Source organism: Chelonia mydas, chromosome 2 (genome assembly GCF_015237465.2).
Source record: "Chelonia mydas isolate rCheMyd1 chromosome 2, rCheMyd1.pri.v2, whole genome shotgun sequence".
Taxonomy (NCBI): domain Eukaryota; kingdom Metazoa; phylum Chordata; order Testudines; family Cheloniidae; genus Chelonia; species Chelonia mydas.
In genome coordinates, this window is record NC_057850.1 from 175,731,381 (window position 1) to 175,757,515 (window position 26,135).

The 26,135-nt window shown below is 40.0% G+C and overlaps 1 protein-coding gene across 10 annotated transcripts in view; it reads right to left on the bottom strand.

Moving 5' to 3' along the window:
• Positions 1-26,135, bottom strand: part of BBS9 (Bardet-Biedl syndrome 9) — a 432,676-nt gene that overhangs the window by 101,600 nt on the left and 304,941 nt on the right. For 2 of the 10 annotated variants that reach the window (XM_043540617.1, XM_037890073.2), the window contains one exon: positions 6,653-9,398. The exons of 7 other annotated variants lie outside the window; for them this stretch is intronic. In XM_043540617.1, coding sequence (XP_043396552.1) covers positions 9,394-9,398 — 5 coding nt within the window. In that variant the 3' untranslated portion in view covers positions 6,653-9,393. Of the gene's footprint in view, positions 1-6,652; positions 9,399-23,918; positions 26,099-26,135 lie in introns of those variants that run through there. One more of the 10 variants, XM_037890069.2, reaches the window with a different exon arrangement.

Here is a 26,135-nt window from a genome sequence, read left to right on the forward strand (position 1 = left end):
AAAAAGAACCTAGACCATCAGGCAATCCTCAACCAAGTTTACAGAGCATCTGGGGAACCAGAAACTACAAAGTCATCTGTTAACAGCATTTTAAGTGACTTTTCATTTTGGATAGCTGATGTGAATATGAATGTTAATGGACTACATGGGTTGTGGTACAGTGCAGTCTATTAATGCAAAGGCCAGGCAAAACACAGGTACCATTCATGCCAAATATCTCACTCTCCATCACTTTAACCTAGGTCTTTGGCAGAGGAAAGACTCATGCTTGAATACGACCATAAGAACGTAAGAACAGCCATACTGGGTCAGACCAATGGTCCATCTAGCCCAGTATCCTGTTTTCTGACAGTGGTCAATGCCAGGTGCCCCAGAGGGAATGAAGAGAACAGAATCATCAAGTTATCCATCACCTGTCGCCCATTCCCAGCTTCTGGCAAACAGAGGCTAAGGACATTTCAGAGCATGGTTTTACATCCAAAACCATGCACAAAAGGAGTTCGGCATTGAGAGTCTCACACTTGTGCACTCACTCTCTTTCTCTCACTCTGGCCAAAATGAGTCAGAGAGTGTGACTTTTTAGCCTAGTGGTTAGAGCACTGACCCGGGAGGTGGGAGACCCAAGACCCTGTCCCCCGATAGAATGACTTTAATTATTTGTCCAGAGTGCAACTGCTTCAACAGGAGAGACTACCCCAAATCAGAGTATCCCATAGCTCAATGGTTAAAGCACTCACCTGAAAGGTGGCAGATCCCTGTTCAAATGCCTTCTTCCTTTCAGGGAGAGGGGGACTTGAACTGGGGTCTCCCACATCCCAAGTGAGTACCCTAGCCACTGGGCAAAAAGTTATGAGTGAGGCCCTCTGACCATGTCTACCAGATCAGGCCATGCCACGTGTGACTTAGGTGGCCAAATGCTTGTCTTCCCCTGATTGGTGAATCACTTTGGGGCTTAGTGGGATATAGGCATTCAGGTACCTAGAAGGAGGCAGTATTGCACATGCTCAGAAGCAGAAACACAGGCACTTAAAGAACTTTTGCAGCAAAAATTTAGATGTTGAGTGAGTTTAAGCATCTCTGGGGTTCAGTGGGAGTTTTGTGCATTGCAGAGGTCCCAAAAATGGGATTTAGGTGCCTAAAACTGGGACTTAGGCATCTAATTCCTTTTGATAATGCAAGCCTCAGTTCATCTACTATTTCAGGTTTTGGCTCTCAGAATTGCAAAACAAAATAGCATCTTCAAGAATCTTTTAATTTAAAAATTAAAAGAAGACGTAAAAGTACATTTTTCCAATTTTTTAAATGTTCTTACGCATGGAAGTACAACACAAATTAAAATTAACACAAATACTGGGTGCGTGCAAAATGAGTCTCTTATGGAAATAAATGTTAAATATGATTGTTTTCAAAGTCATTTTGAGTTATGAAATTTGTCATTTTGAGTTAAAATGAGTTAATCTTAAAAAGAGATCTGAGAATTGGATACAATTTCATTGTTAATTTGATAGTCAGATTTTCTTTTCCCAAACTAACATGTACATTTTTGGGCAAAACCGCCTCTTTCAGGTTTCTCAGGCTGGGCACCCAAAAATGGAGGCACTCAAAATTACTTGTTACTTTAGATTGAAGTCATTTACTTATTGCTTTGGTTGAACTCATGAGGAGGAGACATTTCTTTCAGAACACAGCAGAGGAAGTGATAGGACATCTAGATCCCCAAATAATTTTCTTCTCTGGAAGGGATAAAGTACACAATTTTTATCATCAGCTTCCAAAGATCATGAACCAGATTCTGCCAACCTATCCCCCTGCTATCAATGGCAAAACTCCAACTGACTGCAAAGGGACAGGATTTCACTCATAGAGTAATACCTTACTCCATGACCAGTCCCACCACAATTAATTCAACAAGGTACTACTTAAAAAGAATACAGATGGTAGAAACTGGTCCAAACAACTATTTTTGATCCTCAAGGAACTGTCACTATTTTATTTATTCAATGTATTGATTTATCATTTAAAGTTTGTTATTTTAGGACGTGAAATCATGTGAGGGAGGTAGCATGATCTACTCATTGGTTCTAACAAGGCAACAAGGAGTTGTCCTGTTACATGGGTTCTAGTCCTGTCTCTGCCACTGACTTTGTGTGAACTTGCACAAGTCACTTAAATTTTGTATCTCAGTTCCTCCTTTTGTAAAATGAGAGCAGTATAACTTACCCATCTTTGTAAATCTTTGAGTTCTCTGGATGAAAGGCACAATATAAGTAGGCTCGGCAGAATTCAATTTTTAATTTTTTTACAATTTCAATGGGTAATATTGATGTTTATTTTTAAGCATTTTTCCTAATCTTTATCTATTTAAATTTTTACAGTTCCAGGAAATTATGGGTATTAAGCATTTTTTTCTATTTTTATCAATATACATTTTCACAGTTGCAGGAAACTATGAGGGGAGGGCAGACAATAATTATTTAATGGGAGTAGATTTAAAGTTGAGGCTTTATAACCGTTCAAACACAAATTTTCAACTTCACATGTCAAAATACACAAATTAAATATCCTTAATCTCTCATAAACTCCAAAGCAGCATTTTGTTTACTTTTCCTCTCTGTAAATTTTGGTTATTATTAATGGAAATATTTTTCGTCGGTTTGTGTGTGTATGGTAAAACTGACATTTACCGACATTTACTGATAAAAATCTAATCCTTCTAAACCTAAATCAAAGTGCAACCTTTTGTTATTTATTAAGGGAGCTATGTACCACAGGCCCTCTCACTGTTATTTGCCCCCCTTTTCCTTTAAATCTATCATGAGAATTATTGATTAATAACCACATCACCTTCAGGCTGAAATATAAAATCAATATAAATATGCCTACGTCCCACAAATCAGCTGTCCTAAGCAGTGTGTTACCTAATTTTAGCTATTTAGCTTAATGCACCTCCACTTTAGTAGTTTTTAGTTGTCTAAGTGGATACACTTACATTGACCAGTAATAATTCTTGTGGGTGGCATGTTGGTGTAAGTGCTGAGGTGCTCTTAGTTGTTGTTTATGAACTGCTCAGAAGTCATTACAAAGATCAACTCCCTCTTCTTTATATTCCAAAACTTGCAAACTCAATGCAGATTTCCAGCCCAAATGCTTGGACTAAAAACTGAACTATTGTCTTAAACTGCAGGCTATTTATAGTAGCTCCATAGGGCAGCTGAACAAGGAAACTGCATCAACCAGGGCAATACTTGACAGATCACTCATGAAAACATCAGAGACTGACTGCTTTCAGCAATAACATAAAGACTGGTTTCAGAGTAGCAGCCACACATTCACTCAAAGGGTTTGTTATTAGGATTACTGTTATTCCGAATAAAGAGTGTGAGCTACTGTTTATGGTTATTCCGTACAAACAGCAAAGATCAAAAAAGGTGCAGTGTTAACATTTACTTTAGCAAGCTAAGATAGGTGATTAAAGATCCACTCTTTGCAGATAATAAAGGCAAAGCATGTTCAGAGACTGATGAGAAGAGGTGTTGGAAAAAAACATGCTAAATTTAAAGAGAAACAAAAGTCACCATCACCAGATGACACAGACATCCACAAAAATTGCTTTTGTCCATTTGCCAATTATTAATTTCATTTTTGCATTGCTAGGAGTTGAAAGCCAGTACAGAAAAACATCTGCATGTGTGCCTTTCTCAAGTACAACTCTTTCCATAGGAAAGCAGTAATGTAGTTAATGAGTTTCATTCTAAAAGGTAGGTTGAAGGGATGAAGTGGGCCCTAATTGCGAATCTGGATCCAGACTGAAGTTTCAAATCTCCTAAGACCAAAAGCAATGCAAGCATTTGTGAACACAGCAGAAACCTGGTGGAGAGTGTGGTATGTTTATCTATGTGATTATTAGACATTTGTTTTATGTGAACTTTAAATGTAATGACTGCACTATCTACAGAGAGAGGCACTATTTTATGTTCTGTTTAGTACAGACTGACACAGGTGTGCTCTCTTATGGAGACTTCCTATTTGTGCTCTTAATATCAAATATACTAGGATATAGTAGCGGTAATAAGCAACAAGTGCAGCACTGGTGGGTTCCAAATGCTCAAAACCCCAAAATGGCTTGGGATCAGAAAATTCAGGGGTTAGGTAGATTTTTTCAAACCCAATTGTTTGGCTCCTGTTATTTGCTAGAAGCATTCAGATCCCACTGACAACACAGAAGGTACTCAGCACATTGCTGGATCAGGCTATTAGCATACTTGGTAGTAGGGCTGCCAACCCCCCAGGATTGGCCTGGAGTCTCCAGGAATTAAAGATTCATTTTTAATTAAAGATTATGTCATGTGATGAAATCTCCAGGAATACATCCAACCAAAATTGGCAACCCTCCCTGGGAGGAAACAGATTTTTAAAGAAACAGAGATGGCTATGAGGACATTTTTTCTAAATTTTTATACAGTAACTCTGCAAATAGATGAGACCAAAAACAAAGCCAAGGAACATTTGGAACTTTGGGAAACTGAGTGTCACTACAATATCATTTGGGAAAGTATGCAATGAATTGACTGGCTGCCTTGCAAGTCTCAGTGCAGCTGATGATTTTAACAGGTGTCTTAACTACTTTTGCTGCCACACTTCCCACTGAACCAGCTCTGTTTTTACTCTTATGTGAAAAGCAATAAGCAGTGCAACACCCCCACCCCCAATCATTTAAACAATGTTGTCTTGGACACACTGCATAGTTAAATGGACTTTATTAGGACTTAATTGCTTTGGGTTATACCTAGAGAAAAATTATAGTTATAAACACAAAGAAAAAATATAAATGATTAGCTGAACTGGAATTCTGATGTCAGACTGCCATCAGACAGATCTATGAAAAACGGAGTGTTGAGTAGCAGCCTGATCATATCCAACATTAAAAAGGAAATTTATGGTATAAATTCCTTCTCACACTGTGTGAGATACTGTAGTTAGCTTTATATATATCTAGCTAGCTAGCTAGCTATATATGGTTTCATATATTAGTAGTATTCAGAGCTCTGGTGCATCCAAGGCACTTCAGGTAGCACTGAAGGTGTGTGAAATAAAGATTACCATCAAGCAAGAACAGAAATTAATTCTAGCTTCTTTTTTGTTTTGTTAGTCTATTTAAACTAAAAGTTTTGGTTCCAATTAACCACATGCCAGTGAAAGTTGCTACTGCACAAGAACATTAGTACTTGTATTACAGGAGCACCTAGATGTACCAGTCAGGGATCCAGGCCCAGTTGGGCTAAACCCTGCACACACACACAATAATAAAAAAAAGAGACAGTTCCTGCACCAGGCCTTGATTCAGCAAAGCGCTTCTGTATATGACTAATGTTAAGCACATGCCTAAGTACCATTGGCTTCAGTTGCTTAAATGCAATGTTGAATAGGGAAGAACTGCTGAACTGAATCTCCCAAAGAGCTAGTCATGTAGTATCATGTCAGAAAGAAAATATATAATAGACTAGAAAGGTCTGGCTTTTCCAGTAATTGATAGCTAGTAAAAAGTTATTTATTTTATACTGTTATTGTTTTTAACAGCTGAAGTAATGGTTGAAAACAAAACCCAAGACATCTCCTACGGCAGAAAAAATACCAGATGAACATCACACTTTATAGAAAATCTTGTTACAAGTCATGAGAATGAGGCTGTAAAGATCACAACATTCAGTTCATTCAGGAATATCTCAAAATGGTAAGGTTTTATATTTTAAATTTTACAAAATGTGCAAATTTGTAAAATAAATACATAGAGACTGTGCCAAAATATGCACAACTCTTAATACTTTATGAAATGCATAATTATGAATTAGCTACCAGATGAGATTTAAAGAAAGTAGCATATAGTATACTATAAACAACTCCACAAAGAGGAATTGAGCAGTTTGAATTGGGAGAGTGAAGTGTCTCATATTTTCCTTATATAAAGGAATTCTTCCAATTTTCAAGGTTACATGTTCTTCAAATGGATTCAGTTCCAATATGGAAAGTCTAACGTGCTTTAGCAAATCTAGAGAGGTGTCTGATATCCACTTATTCAAGATTCATACAAACAGAGTGTGGACTAAAAGGTATTCTGCATGATCACATCTACCTTTGCATGGGAGGATTAAATACTGCCTTTTTTAATTGCCAGTGCTAGGGAGATATCAAGGTCATAAGTGTTCATCTCTTCTCAACTCTTATGGAAACTTCCTTCCAAGAAAGATAAAAAGAACACTAGATCCCAAGCCCCAGCTACTTGAGAACATCACCATTCCCTACAGAAAGCAAGAATGAACTGCTGTGACATAGCATAGTCTTTCCACCATATTTAACTTTCTTCTCTCCTCCCCCAACTAATTTATGGGAATTCTTCTAAAACTTGACTTGATGACATAGGCACTCTGATTCCTTCATACAATTACTGAACATTAGATCTCCCTTTATGGCTCTTTAGCCCCCTCACATATAAATCTTGTATTTTACACCTAGACAATATGGATGCCCAAACTCTGCTCTACAATAATGTTAATAAAGAGATAGCCCGAGCCTCAGGATCTACTTGAATTGCTTACCATATGCTGATTCAACAATTCCCATTGAAGTTTTTCCATTGACTTCAATGGGTTTTGGACTGGCCTCCAAATCTTCGCAACCAATAATCTAATGCTATTTTTTTTTTTTTTTTTACTAAAACATGGAACCTACACACCAGTCAGATACAGTACATTGTTCCTTTTGAAATCTTTACTGCTGCTGGACAACCATCATGTAAGATGATTTGTTGAACACTGAAAACTCAAAACTCAAATATTACAAAGCTTCAAGTAACAGAAAAGGCCACATTTAAATAGCCTTATTCGCTACTGACTACACAAGAAGCTAATCAGATCTTGAGGTTTAAAGCCAAATGCAATGCAAATCTTCTCTCACTGACACTTTCAGAGAAAGTAATTTAGCTGAGCGGATATTTATTTAACTTATGGGCAGCTGATTAAACACATATTATAAATTTGTCAGTTTTGTCACAGAGACTGTTATTCTTGGTAATATAATTGTCAAGAATCATACATGCATGATATAGTCAAACTTCAGCTACACTGCTGCTTGCAGGAGGATAAAGTGTCAAGTGGTATTTTGACTACATAGCATTTCCTGTATACTCAGGAACAACAGATCTTTTCCCGATAAAGGACTACACATAGGAAAACACAGAATACTGGTAGAAATATGGCTTTATGAAGGAGTCAGACCTCTGAATCAGTATTTTTTCCTTTACATAGGACTTTGTATGTAGCACTGTTTCAAAGAGTGCTAAATATGAAACCAAGAAAGAGAATTTAAAAAATAACATTGTCTGTAAGGAAGGCAAAATTTGAATGTTTTGCCTCTACTACCTTTAAAAACCATAGAGATTGATCTAATTCCCATAGAAGTCAAAGGGAGTCTTTCTACTGAGTTGCACAAAAGCAGGCCCATTCCCATACTGATGATTAACACAGTAATAGCAATGATGGAAGGAACTCCGCTGGTGGTAAACTTGTGCAAAATTATCTAGATTTTTTATTATTTTTGCTTGTTCCCCCAGTAGGACTTAACTTTTCCATAACAAGGAAGGATATTATTGTATGTAGCTACAATGTCATTTAGGGCTCCCTTCCAGACATGTCCATCTACTTTTCACAGAGGAAATCAACCACCAAAAATATTCAGTCTGAAATAGTGCCATGTGAGAAAACACGCCATATTCAAAACAATGTGAAATATCAGTTTTGCTCATCAATTGCATTTTAATAGTTTTATGACAAACCGCATTTTGAAGTTGTGTACACACTAGCTGGCAAGAAGCTGACCATAACTCATCAAGAAAAACATAAAAATGCCTAAACACTCAACTGATTCTCAGCAGCTGTATTTAAAAAATAAACCAGCACTGCAGCTGCTCAAATTAAAATTAAATGCTGATATTTTAAAAACTATGTAGTACTTGGAAAATCATTATGAAACAGAACAAGGCAGAGCACAGCAATGGAAAACAGGCTGCAATGAATGCATGTGGATCTCACCTTTTCACATATTTTCCTAGACAGTTCTTGCTGCCTACTCCTCCCAAAACTCCTTCTCTTTAACGTCTCATTTGTTTCCTTCTCTGTTTCATGTCTTCTTGAAAAGTTCCCCCAGACTTGGAATTCCCTCTCATTTCTTGTGGCCCGGTCAACCTCCATCTCTTAATTCAAATCTTTCCCTCAAACTCATTTCTACCATAAGAGCTTTCCAACAATAATCCACCATGAATGTGCACACACAAAAAAACACACAAAAAACAAACTAAAAAATAAATCTGGACAACTAAGAGATTAGAACCCCAAAATAAATTTCTTTACTCTGAGAGATGTCTGTCAATGGAACCACTGGTGTTTAAATATAAGCATGCATACATGTTTTTGCAGGATTGGGGACTTAGTAAACTCCTGAATACAGGGACCACATCATCTATGATTATACAGCATCATGAACACCAAGATCAACAAATCATTATTTTAATTTAAAAAGTAGAGAAGTCATGAGAAAGGCATCATTTGTCAAACATCACAATATTATGGCACTGGAAATAACATAGCAATTTTCTATTCTAAGGACAGGAGAGCCTCAGTTTAACTAAGATCATGAGGTTACCTTTCCTAAAAATGGTTACTTACCTTTTTTATATCTGTTGTTCTTCGAGATGGGTTGCACATGTCCATTCCACTGGAGATGTGTGTGCACCAAGCACATCAACCCAGAGATTTTTTTCCCCCATAATGGCAGCCGTTGGGGCAATGCATGTGCCCTGTGTACATTCATGCTCGCAGCTGATGGCATAAATGGCAGAGCTGCCTCAACCCTTCCTCAGTTCCTTCAAACTGGAATCCAGTAAGCATAGACTCCAGTGCAAAAGGGGGAAAGGATGGGTCATAGTGTGGACATGTGCAACACATCTCGAAGAACAACAGTTACAGAACAGGTAAATTCTTCTTTGAGTGATTCCACATGTCTTTTCCACCCAGGTGACTCCCAAGTAGTTCAGAATGGAGAAGGGCTTTAGAGTCCATCTGAACAAGTACTGCAACACAACTATCCCCAATCTAGCATAATCTCTCAAGACTTGGGAGATAGCATAACAACCAGTGAAAGTATATACAGATGACAAAATTGCAGCCCTGCAAATATCACTGATGGGGACCTGACTCAAGAGTGCAGATGATACAGCCTGTGCTCTTGTACAATGTGTTGAAACTCTCTCAGGTACAGGAACTTCAGTGATGTCATGGCACAGCAGTATGCAGGATGAGATCAAGGAAGATATTCTCTGCCAAGAAACAGGTTGCCCCTTCTTCATTCTGTCAGCAAAAGAAATGAACAGTTATGGGGACACTCTAAACTGTTTAGTCCTGCCCATGTAAAAGGCTAATGCACTGCAGGCATCCATAGCATGGAGACTCTCTTCATCCTTATGAGAGTGAGGCTTTGGAAAAAAGGTTAAGTATATAGACTGATTAAGGTGGAAGTCCAACAGCATCCTTAGTCAGAAATTTAGGATGAACATGCAACTAAACCTTGTCCTTATAAAGGCCGTACATGAGGAGGGTCGGCAAATAATGCTTGAAGCTCCGCTATCCTCCTGGTCAAGGTAATAGCTACTTTCATGGAGAGATGCAAAAATGAATAAGTAGCCATGGACTTAAAAGGTGGATCTATTAAGACCAAAACCATTCAATTTAGATCCCATGCAGGTGTGGGTACTCTCACGGATGGACAGAGCCTGTTCAATGCCTTCAAAAATCCTATCATTGAAAAAAAAAAATCAGATCTACGCTGTAAAGGAGAATGGAATGTGGAAACAGGAACCAAGTGAATTCTCAAAGAGCCCTTTACTCCCTTTAGGTGGAGTAAATATTCCAGAATAAACTGAGGAGAAGACTGTGTAGGAGGAGAACGCCACAGCTGGAACCATACAGAAAAACATCTCCATTTCATCGTGTAATTATATCTGGTGGATGATTTTCTGCTATTCAACAGAATGTTCGGAACGCTCAGTCTACGGAACGCTCAGTCTCCTGAAGTGTTAACCATTGAACATCCAAACTGGAGACAGGAAGCGTTGGGGTGCAGCATCTGATCAAGGCCAGGCTGGTGTTCTCAGGAGTAGAGCGGTGTGAGCCTCTCTGAGTTTGCATAACCATCTTTGAAATCAAAGTAATGGGTGGAAAGGCATACAGCAGCTTATCCTTCCATGATAAAATGAAAGCATCTGAGATAAAGCCCGGACTGTGACCTGCTCTGGACCAGAATATAGATGACACTTCCTGTTCAATTGTGTAGCAAACAGGTCTATCTGTGGTGTTCCTCAAAGATGAAAAATGGACTTGGCTTTGTCCGTTCTGAGGGACCATTAGTGATTCATGCTGGATGCTCTCCTGAAATGATCCGCCAGAGACTCCTAAACACCAGGAGATGTGAGGTAGTGAGCATAATTTGCGGCATAAAAATCCCGAAGTTCCACTGCCTCTTGACAAACACAATCTGACTTGGCATCTCCCTGCCTGTTCAAGTAGAACATAGCAGCAGTGTTGGCCACAAGGACTTGCACAGTACAACCTCTGATGCACAGAAGGAAAAGCCAACACGCTAGGTGAATTGCTCAAAATTCTCAAACCTTTACGGGGAGAGAGAGTTCTTGATCTGACCAAGTCCCTGAGTCTGGAGGTCCCCCAGATGAGCTCCCCCTTCTAGAGAGGAGACATCTGTGACCAGAATCACGAAGGGCGGAGAGGAACAAAGAGACCCCCTTTGCATACAATCTGAGGTCCATCCACCTATCTAGGGATTACAAGATGCCTGAAGGTGTGTGAGTGAACATGTCCACTGGTTGACAAGATGAACAGTAAACAGACTTCAACCACCCCTGTATGCCTCTGAGGTGAAAGCTAGCTTGCTGAGTTATGTGTGCACAAGCTGCCATATGCCCCAGAATTATCAAGCAATTTCTTATTGCTGTGCAAAGATGGCCCTCACAGGCTCAGGCCCCTGGTCTGCCCACTGCCAGATGTTTCACTACACGTTCCTGGATCAAGATCAGCATAAATAAGAAATGCTATGTTTAATACAATGCTTAATATAATGGAGTTATCAATCAGGAGCCTTGAAGACAAGAAGCTATTTTCTTCTTTCAAGGATGTACTGCCAACATGTATTAATCACTCCAGTAATGCAAAGTGAATGCAATTTTGCTCCAGAAAGCCTACCCAGCACCCTTTGTCTGACTTAATACCATACCTATACCACCAAAAAATACGTAAATAAAATGGAAAATAAAACGTTATCTGAATTAAATATACCACACACAAAGACTTTTCAAATTACATTATCAAGGCAAATAAGACCATAACATCTACCAATAAAATTACTTTTTACCAAGGCAAAGGTCAGGGGATACAGCAATAAAACTAGGGTAAGCAGCCTTAACCTAAACTTTTGAAAAATAAGTGGGGGGAGGAGTGGAAACTGAGTTCTAAATTTTAAATAGGCCTCCGTCCAATCACTCATGAAGTTCTACACCTGCACCTGTAGAAGCAAATTATGGGGTTTAGCCATCTAACTACCTGATCAGCAGGTGTCATCAGCAGTTTAAATGGCCAAATCCCAAACTATGTCTGCTCAATTAATTGAGGGAGCAAAACAATGTGGGTACAATTAAACTGCAGGTGCAAATTCTCCCCTACAAAGTTAGAAGCCGTCTTTCAAAAGCAGCCCCCTCAGGGGAAAAGGAGAATTGCTTTCACTTTCCTTAAAATTTGCAAAACAACAGATCCTTTTACCCGCTGCCACAGGGCTTTTCTGTTCGAAGGAAATTTGAAACAAACAAATAAAATAATTCAAAATGAAAAGGACATGCTATCGGAGGCATGCTAGTAACAGGTATGTTTTTTTTCTGCTGTATAGCTTTATGATGACACAAATCTGATCTAACTGAGCCAAATTAATCTATAAATCAGATTAAATAGTAACTCTAATTGAGGTTTCCACCCCCCTGCACTTTGGATTTAAGTTATTAAATAACGTTTTCCTCCCCCTAGCACAGATGTAATATATTCTCCTTACAAGCCAGCAATTCCATAAACCCATGAATTCTTTAATTAGTCTCTTTGCAAGTCCCAACACAGTCACACAACTTGTCCAATGCGAAGAGGAGCACAAGAAAAAAAAATCTCTCTCTTTATCCAACCCCCTAATTTCTGTCAAGTAAGAGCTATGAAGCTATATGGTGAAGTTAATTAATTATAGAGTCAGTCGGGGGTGTTTTTTCTTTTGGTTCCCGGATCTTTTCCTGATGTAGGTCTTTGAACTTCTGCCTGCACTAAGCCCATGAATCAGTGTCATTTACAACATGCATTAAGATAATTGAACGTAGTAAGGAGGAAATGTATACAAGAGAGCTAATATTTCATGTAGAGAGGCTAATTTTATCAATGCAACAGTGCAAAATAGACCTCACAGTTAGTGTCTTTGTATTCAGAGCTAAACGAAAAGTTACTTTGAACCACTGTATAAAAAGAGATTTCTTCCCAATTTTCTTTGTTTTGTTCTTATTGTGATCATTACTTTCCTGGACAATTAAAAAAACCTGAATTCTTCAACAAAGCAATATTAAAACCAACAAATAATGGTACATGTTTGAGAGAATAAACTATGAAGACTAGAGAAAAAAATGTAAATATTTTTTATTTTCCAGCTGCAAAATGATTAAAATAATTGTTATACGTGTGTACACAAGCGCACATGTGAGCACGCACACCAGAAATGGAAAATAACCTCTTTCGTTCACTAAAAAATAACCAAGGTTTAAAATCCAAAAATTATGGGAAAATAAAGATATATTAAAAAAACCCTAAATAGGTCCTAGCTGAGGTTCCAATCCAGGAAACAACCAGCTTTGAATAACTTTATGTATGTGAGTAGACCCTTGATTTCAAACTACTTGTATGCATAAAGTTATTGCCATGGGTAAGCGTTTGTAGAATAAGGGCTGTAATCAGCTATGCAAGCCAGCTACAACTGCATATGAAAAAACAAATCTTTACTTTAGACCTCAAGTTTTATCACAACCCTCAGTAAATAACCCCCAACACAATAAATTCCTTAAAAACTGTATTGTTGGGAAATACCAAGAACATGTTTTAAATGAATAAACTAGAATGATTACTTTAAAATATATATATCAAAAAAATTAGACTTGGAAATCTCCATTTTCGGTATCATTTTCATAACTCCTTTTACCCTTCCATGTAAAATGACATAACAAAAAACCACTGAGCCTTCAGTTCAGATCAGGAAAAAGTGAGTTAAAGGAGAGCCTGCCCTTGCATTAAGGAGATGTCATTCTCTTGACAAAGAACTCTGCTTATCAGACAAATGTCCAAGGGAGAGTGCCATTGAAGAAACACTTTCTCCTAAAATAATTCCTGTTTAAAGAAAAGTTGTTTAAATCAGCACTTTGTAGACACATAAATCTAAAGAGACATAGCTGCACTCTTACCCCTTCTCCATGGGCACAAGTTCCTTTAAATCAGATTTGAAGAAAACAAAACACTGATTAGCCTAAAAAGGTATAAAGTAAAAGACAACAGGAGCATAAGAAAGAAGAACAATTAAGATAAATATATATCAGGTCTACATCCTACCTGGGCTTACACAAGTATATAAGCAGCAACATGTGTGTATGTTACTCATATATAGAATCATAGGGTGAAATGCTCTTGTGGTTTGGGGATCATGTACAAGGCCTTCAGCACAACTTACTTCTTACAAAGAGTGCATCTATATGGAATATGGGCAGAAGCCATGTAGTGTAGCCTGTGCGCCCCTTATACACTATGGAAATGGTCCCTGTGCCAACTCTTTCATACACTAGTGCAAAAACCTTGGTGGAGGTTGACTGGAGGGGGAGCAGAGAGTCATAGGATTCAAATTTATGCAAATCCAGAAGCCTCTAAGTGCTAACTGGTAAGGATGGGCTGAAGCTGACATTCCAGCTAACAGAAATTTATGGGAGAAGGAAAGAGAGGGGCAGTACATCAGCCATACACAGTGGACAGCATGCATTTCACTTCCCCAAACTCTTGACCTGAACGGATTATGATTATATGGTGTTTATTCAAGTGGACTGGATATTATACATACATAAACACACATACAAGAGAAAAGACACAGATGCACAAATCTCTCACAAGGGTTTACTGGGAAAAGAAATGTGGTCATCATCGAAGTCTGCAGATGTACACACAGCCATACCAAGTGAACGTATATTTTGGCCTCAGCTTCAGGTCTGAAATACTTAGACTCCCAAAAAACAAATGTTGAAATCCTGCCAGAGTCATTTTGTAATGGAATGGTAAAGGGTATAAAAGTAGCTCAGTGCTAGAGCTGGTTGGAAAATGTGGGAAATGCCAACATTTTGAAATTCATTTTTTGTTCCAAGTTGGAACAAAAAGGCAAAATTTCAAAATTTTTCACAGAAAAGAAATCCTGAAAAATCAAAACCAGAAAATTTGATTTGGAAACATTGAACAGTTTCATTCCGATGTCAGAACATAATAATAGATAAAATATTAAATGTAACTAATATGGTATTAGAATTAATATAAAAGTCAAACCAAAATGAAACTAAACAATAATGTCAAAATGAACTGTTTCAACATTGAAATGAAACGACATTCAAAACAATTTATGTTGACAATTTTCTGTGAAACATATTTATTTCAACTAAACTGCATTTTCCAGTTGAAAACTGTTCCATGTAAAATTTTCATAAGAACAGCCACACTGGGTCTGATCAAAGGTCCATCTAACCCAGTATCCTGTCTTCTGAGAGTGGCCAATGCCAGGAGCTTCAGAGGGAATGAACAAAACAGATAATCATCAAATTATCCATCCCCTGTCGCCCATTCACATCTTCTGGAACCAGAAGCTAGGGACACCATCCCTGCCCATCCTGGCTAATAGCTATTGATGGACCTATCCACCATGAACTTATCTAGTTCTTTTTTGAACCCTGTTGTAGTCTTGGCCTTCACAACATCCTCTGATAAAGAGTTCCACAGGTTGACTGTGCATTCTGTGAAGAAATGCTTCCTTTTGTTTGTTTTAAACCTGCAGCCTATTAATTTCATTTGGTGACCCCCCATGTTCTTATGTTATGAGTAAATAATATTTTCTTATTTACTTTCTCCACACCAGTCAACATTTTGTAGACCTCTATCATATTCCCCATTAGTTGTCTCCTTTCCAAGCTGAAAAGTCACAGTCTTATTAATCTTTCCTCACAGTGAAGCTTTTCCATACCCCTAATCATTTTTGTTGCCCTGTTTTGTACCTTTACCGATTCCAAAATATATTTTTTGAGATGGGATGACCAATCTGCATGCAGCATTCAAGATGTGGGCGAACCATGGATTTATATAGAGGTAATATGATATTTTCTGTCTTATTTTCTAGCCCTTTCCTAATGATTCCCAACATCCTCTTAGCTTTTTTGACTGCTGCTGCACACTGAGTGGATGTTTTCAGAGAACTATCCACGAAGACTGCAAGATCTCTTTCTTCAGTGGTAACCGCTAATTTAGTCCCCATCATTTTATATGTATAGTTGGGATTACGTTTTCCAATACGCATTACTTTGTATTTTTCAACATTGAATTTCATCTGCCATTTTGTTGCCCAGTCATCCAGTTTTGTGAGATCTCTTTGTAACTCTTTGTAGTCTACTTTGGTCTTAACTGTCTTGAGTAATTTTGTATCATCGGCAAATTTTTCCACCTGTTTATCCCTTTTCCCAGATCATGTATGAATATGTTGAACAGTACTGGTCCCAGTACAGACCCTAGGGGACACCACTATTTACCTCTCTCCATTCTGAAAATTGACCATTTACTCCTACCCTTTGTTTCCTATCTTTTAACCAGGTACTGATCCATGAGAGGACCTTTCCTCTTCTCCCATGACAGCTTACTTTGCTTAAGAGGTGAGGGACCTTGTCAGAGGCTTTCTGAAAATATAAGTACATTATATCCACTGGATCCACCTTAAAGAATTCTAGTAGATTGCTGAGACGTGATTTCCCTTCTATTAACTTCAGTGGCCTTGGATCATGTCCTTATATACCATAGTAATATGCACCTTAAAATTCAGATAAGAGAAGATTTAGCTACCTATTTATTATCTACAGGCTAATTCCTGGGCCCACTGGAGGCAATGTCAAAAGTTCCATTAATTTCAAAGGGACCCACAGTTCAGCCTGTCGGGCCCACTGAAGTCAATAGAAGTTGACAATACTCACCTCCTTGCAGGAAGCGTGTGGAACGTTGAGGGATCTGGCCCTTGGAAAAGAAAGGAACAAGTCTCTTTCTTTCTAATTCTAATATGGATGATGTCAATAACCTGATTTGCTGGAGAAACATTCCAAGTAAATTTAAGTCATTCTAAATAATTCTCAAATAGATCGAGATATAGAATGAAAAGCTATTTACATAAACTCAAAACACTCAAGTATAAATTGTCTCTAGAATAGCTTGGAGTTTCATTCCAGAGAAGATTAAAAATGTTTATAATTTAATAAGACCTTTTTCTTTAAAGTTTTAATGAATGAAATTTAAGATATTGGCAGCCTTTCTTCATTCATACATTCCACTCCTGTGAGATCAGTAGAATAGGAAGAGGGAGAAAAAGAATTATAATTAAGCATTTCAAATCATGGAGGTATGAGAAGCAGAGAAACTGTACACACACAGGTATGTGCAAGTTCCTTTACTGTGGTGTACACTTAACTAAATACTTGGCTAAATATACATTCAGACTGCAAACGTTTCACTTAGCACAGGATTTGCAGATTCTGGAAGGGGATTTAAACTTCACTATTGATTGTCCCCTTCTCCTTTAAATAATCTGATCCCTTTTATTCATAAATAAATTGCATTTTTATGACCCTTGCATCACAACCAACTTTTGGCAGCCCTAAAATTCTGCTCCCATGAGGACCTCCCAAGTACTTAATCAACACTATGCACTTACATATTAAATATATTTTAAAAATCACATTATGACCAAAGGTGGTAGTGGGGAGACCCAGATCGTTGAGGTAAATAATGATGCTCTGCCTTAACTCACACTGCTTAGGGGTAAAAACAAAAACAAATAAAACCCCCACAGACTGGCATAAATTTGGGGCAGATTTGAATTGCATGGCTTTCTATATTTAAAATATAGTTATTTGAATATAATTTCCCTTTTATTATTTAAAAAAACAAAATGTTTCATAAAAGGTTATTAAACTCTTGTTTCCCATGACACCAGAGGGTCCCTGAAGGCGCTATCAGGCAAAGCTCTGTTGTTATTTAGGACAGATGTATTGAAAATACATACAAAGTATGTTAGTATTTAGTTTGGCCCTGATAAATTATTAAATATTTTTAATATTATTTTCTCTGTCTTTTTATGGACTAACAAGTTGCCAAATTTAATTTTACAACAAAATCAAGTAGAGAAAACAAGCACACAAACGGGGTTAACCTTCATCCTTTTTGGCCTACTAACCATCACATGCCAGAGAGCCTGATTCTGATCTCACTTATACTGATATAAATCTGGAATAATTCCACTTAATTTGATGGAGGAACAAAATCAGTGAGTGGAGATTCCTGCCCAGAGTGTTTAGTATGATCCTTCCAACTTAGATATATTTCATGCACCCATCACCATAGCATCTAGACACTAAGCCCTGGTCTACACTATGGGGTTAGGTCAAATTTAGCCGCATTAGGTCTATTTTAAAATGAATGCATCTACACAACCAACCCTGTTCCGTCGACCTAAAGGGCTCTTAAAATCGACTTCTGTACTCCTCCCCGGCGAGGGGGTTAGTGCTAAAATCGACCTTGCTGGGTCGAATTTGGGGTAGTGCAGACGCAATTCGAAGGTATTGGCCTCTGGGAGCTATCCCAGGGTGCTCCATTGTGACTGCTCTGGACAGCACTTTCAACTCCGATGCACTAGCCAGGTACACAGTAGAAGCCCCGGGAAATTCTGAATTTCATTTCCTGTTTGGTCAGTGTGGCGCGCTCAGCAGCACAGGTGACCATGCAGTCCCCCCAGAATCACAAACGAGCTCCAGCATGGACTGAACGGGAGACACGGGATCTGATTCCTGTACAGGGAGAAGAATCTGTGCAGGCCAAACTCCGATCAAAAAGAAGAATGCTAATATATTTGCCAAAATCGCACAGGGCATGGTGGAGAGAGGCTACAACAGGGACACACAGCAGTGCCGCGTGAAAGTTAAGGAGCTGAAGCAAGCCTACCAAAAGACAAAGGAGGCAAATGGTTGCTCCGGGTCAGAGCCCCATACATGCCGCTTCTATGATCAGCTGCATGGCATTCTCAGCGGGGGACCCTACCACTACCCCACCACTGTCTGTGGACACCTGGAAGGGAGGAGTCTCACGCAACAGGGAGGAGGGTTTTGTGGAGGAGGAGAATGCGCAGCAGGCAAGCGGAGAATCCGTTCTCCCCGGCAGCCAGGACCTTTTCATCACCCTGGAGTCAATACTCTCCCAATGCGGGATCCCGGACCCTGATGCTGGAGGAGGCACCTCTGGTGAGTGCACATTTGTAACTACAGTACAAGGTTTTAAAGCAATAGTGTTTAATGTTTGATTTGCCCTGAAGAATTCGGATGCATTCACGGCCAGTACAGCTACTGGAAAAGTCTGTTAACGTGTCTGGGGATGGAGCGGGAATCCTCCAGGGACATCTCCATGAAGCTCTCCTGGAGGTACTCTGAAAGCCTTTGCAGAAGGTTTCTGGGGAGGGTTGCCTTATTTTGTCCTACGGTAGGACACTTTACCATGCCAAGCCAGTAGCAAGTAGTCTGGAATCATTGCAGCACAAAGCATGGCAGCAAATGCTCCTGGGTTTTGATCACATTCAAGCAACATTTGGACTTTATCTTTCTGTGTTAGCCTCAGGAGCGTGATATCATTCATGGTCACCTGGTTGAAATAGGGGAATTTTTGTAAGGGAACCGTAAAAGGACCCCGTTCACGCTGGGTTGTTTGTACTTGGCTAAAAGGGATCATCCCGGAGAATAACCACACGGTGGTGGGAGGGGTGAAGGTATCATCCCAGAGAATAGCCATGCGGTGGGGGGGGGAGGTGTGTGCTGCACATCCACCCGAAAACTGCAGCCCCTCCTTTCAAATGTGAAACCCAACCAGCATTGCTTGCTATGGGAAAGGATAGTGCTGCAGTTTGAAACCATTCCCACATGTTACGAAGGCGAAAGAAGCCAACCCGCATACCAAAGGGCTTACCATGGCTGCCTGGAAACTGAATTCTGTTGCCCAGCCATGTGTGATGTGTCACCATACTGGCAGGAGCTCAATATAAAAGGCAAAATGCGACCTTGTATCTAAAGCGCATGTGCTGTCTGCTGTGAATTGCTTGATTCACTGTGAAAGTCTCTCCCTTTTGTTCTCAGAAATGTATCATCTTAAATTTTACCTTTTTATCTCCCCCCAGGTGCAAATGTTTCTATGCTCCCCCTATCACCTCCGACCCTGAGGCTTTTATCGCAGATTAGAAGGCAAAAAAACCACACTCGCGATGACATGTTTTCCGAGCTCATGCAACCCTTCCGCACTGATAGGGCACAGCTTAATGTGTGGAGGCATTCAGTGGCAGAGGCCAGGAAATCATTAAGTGAGAGCAAAGAGCAGAGGCAGGTGGCGATGCTGAGGATAATGGGGGAGCAAACGGACACGATGAAGCATCTGTTGGAGCTGCAGGAAAGCCAACAAGAGCACAGACCCCCACTGCATCCATTGTATAACTGCCTGCCCTCCTCCCCAAGTTCCATATCTTCCTCACCCAGACGCCCAAGAACGCAGGGGGGGGAGAGGCTCCGGGCACCCAGCCACTCCAGAGGATGGCCCAGTTATTCAAACAGTTTTGATTTGTAGTGTGGCTACAATAAGCAATGTGGCCTTGTCCTTCCCTCCTCCTCCAACCCACCCCACCCAGGCTACCTTGTCAGTTATCTCACTTTTTTTTTTAATTAATAAAGAAAGAATGCATGGTTTGAAAATAAAATAAACAAAGGGGGCGGGTTTGCATCAAGGAGAAACACACACAACTGTCACACCGTAGCCTGGCCAGTCATGAAACTGGTTTTCAAAGCCTCTCTGATGCGCAATGCATCCAGCTGTGCTCTTCTAATCGCCCTGGTGACTGGCTGCTCAAAATCGGCAGCCAGGTGATTTGCCTCAAACTCCCACCCCACCATAAACGTCTCCCCCTTACTTTCACAGATATTATGGAGCACACAGCAAGCAGCAATAACAATGGGAATGTTGGTTGCGCTGAGGTCTAACCTAGTCAGCAAACAGTGTCAGCGCGCTTTTAAACGTTCAAATTCACATTCTACCACCATTCTGCACTTGCTCAGCCTATAGTTGAACTGCTCCTTACTACTGTCCAGGTTGCCTGTGTACGGCTTCATGAGCCATGGGAACAAGGTGTAGGCTGCGTCCCCAAGGATAACTATTAGCATGTCAGCATACCCAACGGTAATTTTCTGGTCTGGGGAGTAAGTCCCTTCTTGCAACTGCTCGAACAGCCTGGAGTTCCTAAAGATGCGAGCATCATGCACTTTTCCCGGCCATCCCACGTTGATGTTGGTGAAACGTCCCTTGTGATCCACAACTGCTTGCAGCACCATTGAGAACTATCCCTTGTGGTTTATGTACTGGTTGGCAAGGTGGTCCGGTGCCAACATAGGGATATGTGTTCCGTCTATCGCCCCACCACAATTAGGGAACGCCATTGCAGCAAAGCCATCCAGTATATCCTTCACAATTCCCAGAGTCACTACCCTTGACAGCAGAATGTCAGTGATTGCATTGGCTACTTGGATCACAGCAGTCCCCACAGTAGACTTGCCCTTTCCAAATTGATTCCCAACTGACCTGTAGCAGTCAGGTGTTGCAAGCTTCCACAGGGCTATCGCCACTCGCTTCTCAACTGTCAGGGCGGCTCTCATCTTGGTATTCCTGTGCTTCAGGGAGGGGGAAAGCAACTCACAAAGTTCCATGAAAGTGGCCTTACGCATGCGAAAGTTTCGCAGCCACTGTGAATCTTCCCATACCTGAAACACTATGCGGTCCCACCAGTCTGTGCTTGTTTGCTGGGCCCAGAATCGGCGTTCCACTGTATCAACCAGCCCCACTGCTGCCATGATGTCCCAATTGCCACAGCCCGTGCTTTCAGGAACGTCTGTGTCCATGTCCTCCTCACAATCATCCTTGTGCTGGTGTCTCTTAGCCCAGTTCTGCACATACTACAGGATAACGCGAGAGGTGTTTACAATGCTCACAACAGCAGCAGTGAGCTGAGCGGGCTCCATTCTTGCTGTGGTATGGCATCTGCACGGGTAACCCAGGAAAAAAGGCACAAAACGATTGTCTGTCATTGTTTTCATGGAGGGAGGGAGAGAGGGGCGACTGACGACATGTACCAAAAACCACCCTCGACAATGCTTTTGCCCCATCAGGCATTGGGAGCTTAACCCAGAATTCCAATAGGCAGCCGAGACTGCGGGAACTGTGGGATAGCTATCCACAGTCCACCGCTCCGTAAGTTGATGCTAGCCACAGTATTGAGGATGCACTCCGCCATCTCAATGCGCTTAGTGGGGACATACACAATTGACTGTATAAAACTGATTTCTAAAAATCGACTTCTATAAAATCGACCTAATTTCGTAGTGTAGACATACCCTAAGCAACCTGGTCTAAATACTGTTTCTGTCTCAGTAGCCTTCCACCTTTTCAGTAAAAGTTAAAAAATATTATAAAATTTGTCTCTTTTTCTTTTCGTCAGACCTGGAATGCTGGAAACACAAAATCGAAGTTATTTGATTTTTCACGTCATTTTTTTTTCTTAAATTCAGCTTAAAATGAGACAGACATTATCTCGTGAAGGAAAGGGTCTGTCTTAGAACAGAAAGAATTCAAGGGAGTGACTGAATTCTCTAATAGGATGGCAGAAGCAAACAGGAGGCCTCACAGGAGGAGGAGAGCAGACATGTGCAGCACAGACTTTTTCTGAGGGAGAGACGAAAGCAAAGTGAGGGGACAGATCTTTTGTGTTGGGAGATGCCTGTGGATGTTTTTACAGGAAAGCACATTCTACTTTTCTACAGGAAGAGAGCAGACCCCCAGGGATCTCTCTCACCATGATCCTAACTCCAAATTTGGGAGTGCCTGCCAAAAGTAGTCTCCTCGAAGACACTTTCCTGTGGCAAAAAGTCAGGCAGCAGACGTTACTGCAGGTATGTTAGTAGTTTCTTAAATCTATTCTGTTTACAGTAAAAATAGCCAACAAGGATTTCTGTTGTTATAGTTGATAACCAAACACTGCACGTATTGTAAAATCAAGCAAGCAGACGTCAAGTACATAAATCTGAAAGGGCATTGGAACACTGAAACAAATGTCGTAAGAATTACACTCCACTTCCTATTTCTTTTGGGGAAGCTGGGGAGGATCAGCACTTTAGAAACACCTCCGTTAAGGGAGTCATGAGGCTCCTTCACCATTTTAGAAATGAAAAAAGAGAAAGCCATGAGGAAAAATCCCATAACAGGAAATAAATATTTACTAGCTGCAAGAGATAAAGTTACATCTTACAGCAGTCACGTTGCTGACATTCAAAACAGGGCTCAAGGGGGTTGCCTCTCCCAGAATTCCAGGGGCAGATATCGGAGGAAAGCCTGCTGTAAAAGGCCTTTTAAAATGAGTGAATCCACAACGCAAAGTTTAGTAATAACCTGGAAGTCAAGGAGAAGCTGTTGGGAAAAGGATCTTAAATCCTCACCTTTGAGGACCAAGAGTCTAGGTGGAAGACATCCAGAGAGTTTCAGAGCTGGAGACTGACACATAATGTATTTAAGATAATTCACTGCACGGAATATATCAGATACTTTTAATTTATGAATTGTCTGTGAGCTGCTTTTTCACTACTTGAAATTATTTGCAGAATAATTTCTGAGAATAAACTCCTGGTCTATAGATTGTTTGTGAGCCAGCTGCACGTTTTGAGTATTCAACATTTGAAATTTGAGCTGTGTTAGCTACAGTTTTGATTCGTTATCTGGTAGTGTTTCTGTTCCGTGGTTGCAAGGTGTGACTTCTAGAATCAGATTTCTGGTGCAAATACTCATGTTTAGGACTTCAAACTTAGCTTTCCACATACACAGCGTGGGGCATACGGAACCCCTGGCATAGGGAGCGGGAGAATGGAGGACACATATAGCTCTTGAAATTTGTCTGAAGGGAGACAGGGGACACATATAACCCCTGATGTGGGGGAAGGGCATAATAGGGGGTATGGAAGGGAAGGAGGTATTGGAGGCATACAGAGCCATTTGCACAGGGGGGATAATGGGGGACCCCGGTATGGAGGGAGGGAAGAATGGGAATACAGAAAGCCCCTGGCATGAGGGAGAGAATGTGGGAGTTGCAGGGAATCTCTGAAATACAAGGGGATGCAAGAGTGGCACATAGGGTGCTTATATGGGAGAACGAAAAGATGCAAGGATCCCATAGTGTACATAATGAGCTCAGGCTACAGATGCAACACAGTGTCCGCCCCTCTAGTAATAAATAAATAAATAAATAGTTATAAATAAGTTAAATAAATAAATAAGTTGCCATCACAATCCTTGTTGTATCACAATCCTTTATGTGACAATAAACACATAACATGACACAATGCCCACAAGATCATAGCTTCAGTTCAGGATCAACCTCAAAGAGAAGCTAACTGGTAGGACAAAAAGCTCTTAAACACACAGAACAGGCAATACAGATAATTGCTGGCACCATACATTGCTTTTGGTGTCAATATTCTGTGTTTTTAAGTTTGCCCTTATGTTGAAAATTCTATTTTATACATCAGCCCTGCCATGCTGGAATCCACTAACTTGAATGCTAACATTGCAAGTATTTGTAAACCTGCAAAAACTAATGAAACACTGGATGTGACAGTTTATTTTAAGTCAATAACAGCTTCAGCAAAATTCTGGAAATCAAATACAATTTAAGATGTTTTGGTTTTTTGTTTGTTTAGTTTATTGTATTACATTGTAGGCATCAGGCAGCTCAGCTACAATGTCCTTTTTACAAAGGGAATCAGAAAACAATGAGCAGTAATTTAATTCCAGACCATTCCAGATTGATTTTCAGTCCACACTCAGATGTCTGTTACCCCGCCAGAAAAAAAATTGAGTCTGTGGACCAAGCAACACATCTTGTTAACCAAAAGCTAAGATTTTGGCTATAACAATCCAGAGATGTTAGAGCCGTTATTTTAAGGTACTTGTGCATTGGTTCAGACTCATCTTTCATTATGCCACTACCTATCCCTCATTTGGAGTGCATGTCATAGTGCTAAGGAGGATGAGCGGAGCAGCTGGCCCAACTTGAGTTTCTCATGAGGCCTACAATCAATGCTTTTCTGGGAAAAACAAAACAAGGTTACTCTAGGAATCCTGAAGGCTGTTTAGAGATTTCCCACCCCATGCCCTTGTGAGTCCAATAAGATTACACCTCTGTTTAGTTATGCATGTGCTAAGTGCTTTGCTGGATTGGGGCCTGTGTCCACAATTTTGCACTTGCAAGAAATTGCCAGGAAAATGCATAAATTAGTTCTGGCACAAGTGGCTGGTGACTGCAAAAACAAAGGCATGAAAAAAAAATCAGGCTCGTTGTATTTACAGCAATGATTCAATTCTGTAACAAACTCAGTCCACAATAAACACATCTTATGCTTGTGTTTACTGAGGCTGTGCGTACAACCGTTAGAGCAGAGAAATAGAAATAGCATCTTGGGTTCTAGTCTAAGTGCTCACACTAAGTCATTATGGACTTGATTCTGCAAAGTTTTGACCTGAATGGGAGCACTTACCTGTTTAAATTTGCTTTGCGAATTTGATTACACAGCCTCAAGTAATCAATTTTATTTGCTGTTTTACTAAATACAAGCTATAAATCAAGTTGAAAGATTATTTGACACAACTGATGACAAGAAACTTTTGACCATCCTTATTTTTAAAAAGTAGTAGGCTAAGCAATATATGATTCTTGTTGCTGGACATGTTCCCCTTCTTATGTAAGGCAGCCTGAGCTGCAATTAACTTGTGCATGAGAAAAGTAAATGTGCTTTCACAGGGTAGCACAGCTCCCTATTATTGCTCATGTGCAGCTTGGGAGTTAGCATAAGGCTAGCCAGAACATTAATGCAGACACTAATCCTTTACTTTGGTCTGCTATTTAAAATTTCCTTTTTTTTCTCTCTCTCTCTATGCTAGAGTTTCCCAAACTTTTGAAAGTTGAGCCCTATGTGAGGAAACTGAAGCGAGTCATGCATGCACCCAGTGCAACCTCACCATATGATGTTAACGGCTTACATATCTGAATTTATATATCTTTTGCACACTCCGAGCCAGTCTTTCAGCTATCCTCCAATCCCCCTACTTTCAGAAATGCTGGTTTAGATCTTCATAATATATTTCCTCTCTCTCTCCTTACGTGCTTTGATGAGCAGTGAAATAGTTAACAACATTGACATCTAAAGTACCATCACTGGCATATCAGTTAGCACCAGTAAAATGAACGGAGCTGTTCATACTTCAGAGCTATAGTTTCCGGCTTTCTGCAAACTCAGGAAGAACTCCCTGGATCACTGCACTCAGGTCATACTGCAATAGGTTTTTTTCCACTATCCTAACACTTAGAGATTTACTTCTTGTTTTTTTCATTTAAAAAAAGGGAAAAAAAGGAAAAAAAAAAAAGAGGAGACTCCATAGCACATCTGAGAGGTCTGTTCATGCACACAGCATCCAGGCTGTCATTTGGTTCTGTCCCACATCTTTGAAATTACTGCTTTAAGATTGACCAAAGCAGGATGATCTTGTAGTCATAAAGCATGATTCTGCAAAAGGGATTCCAAAGTACTTTAGAGACATCTC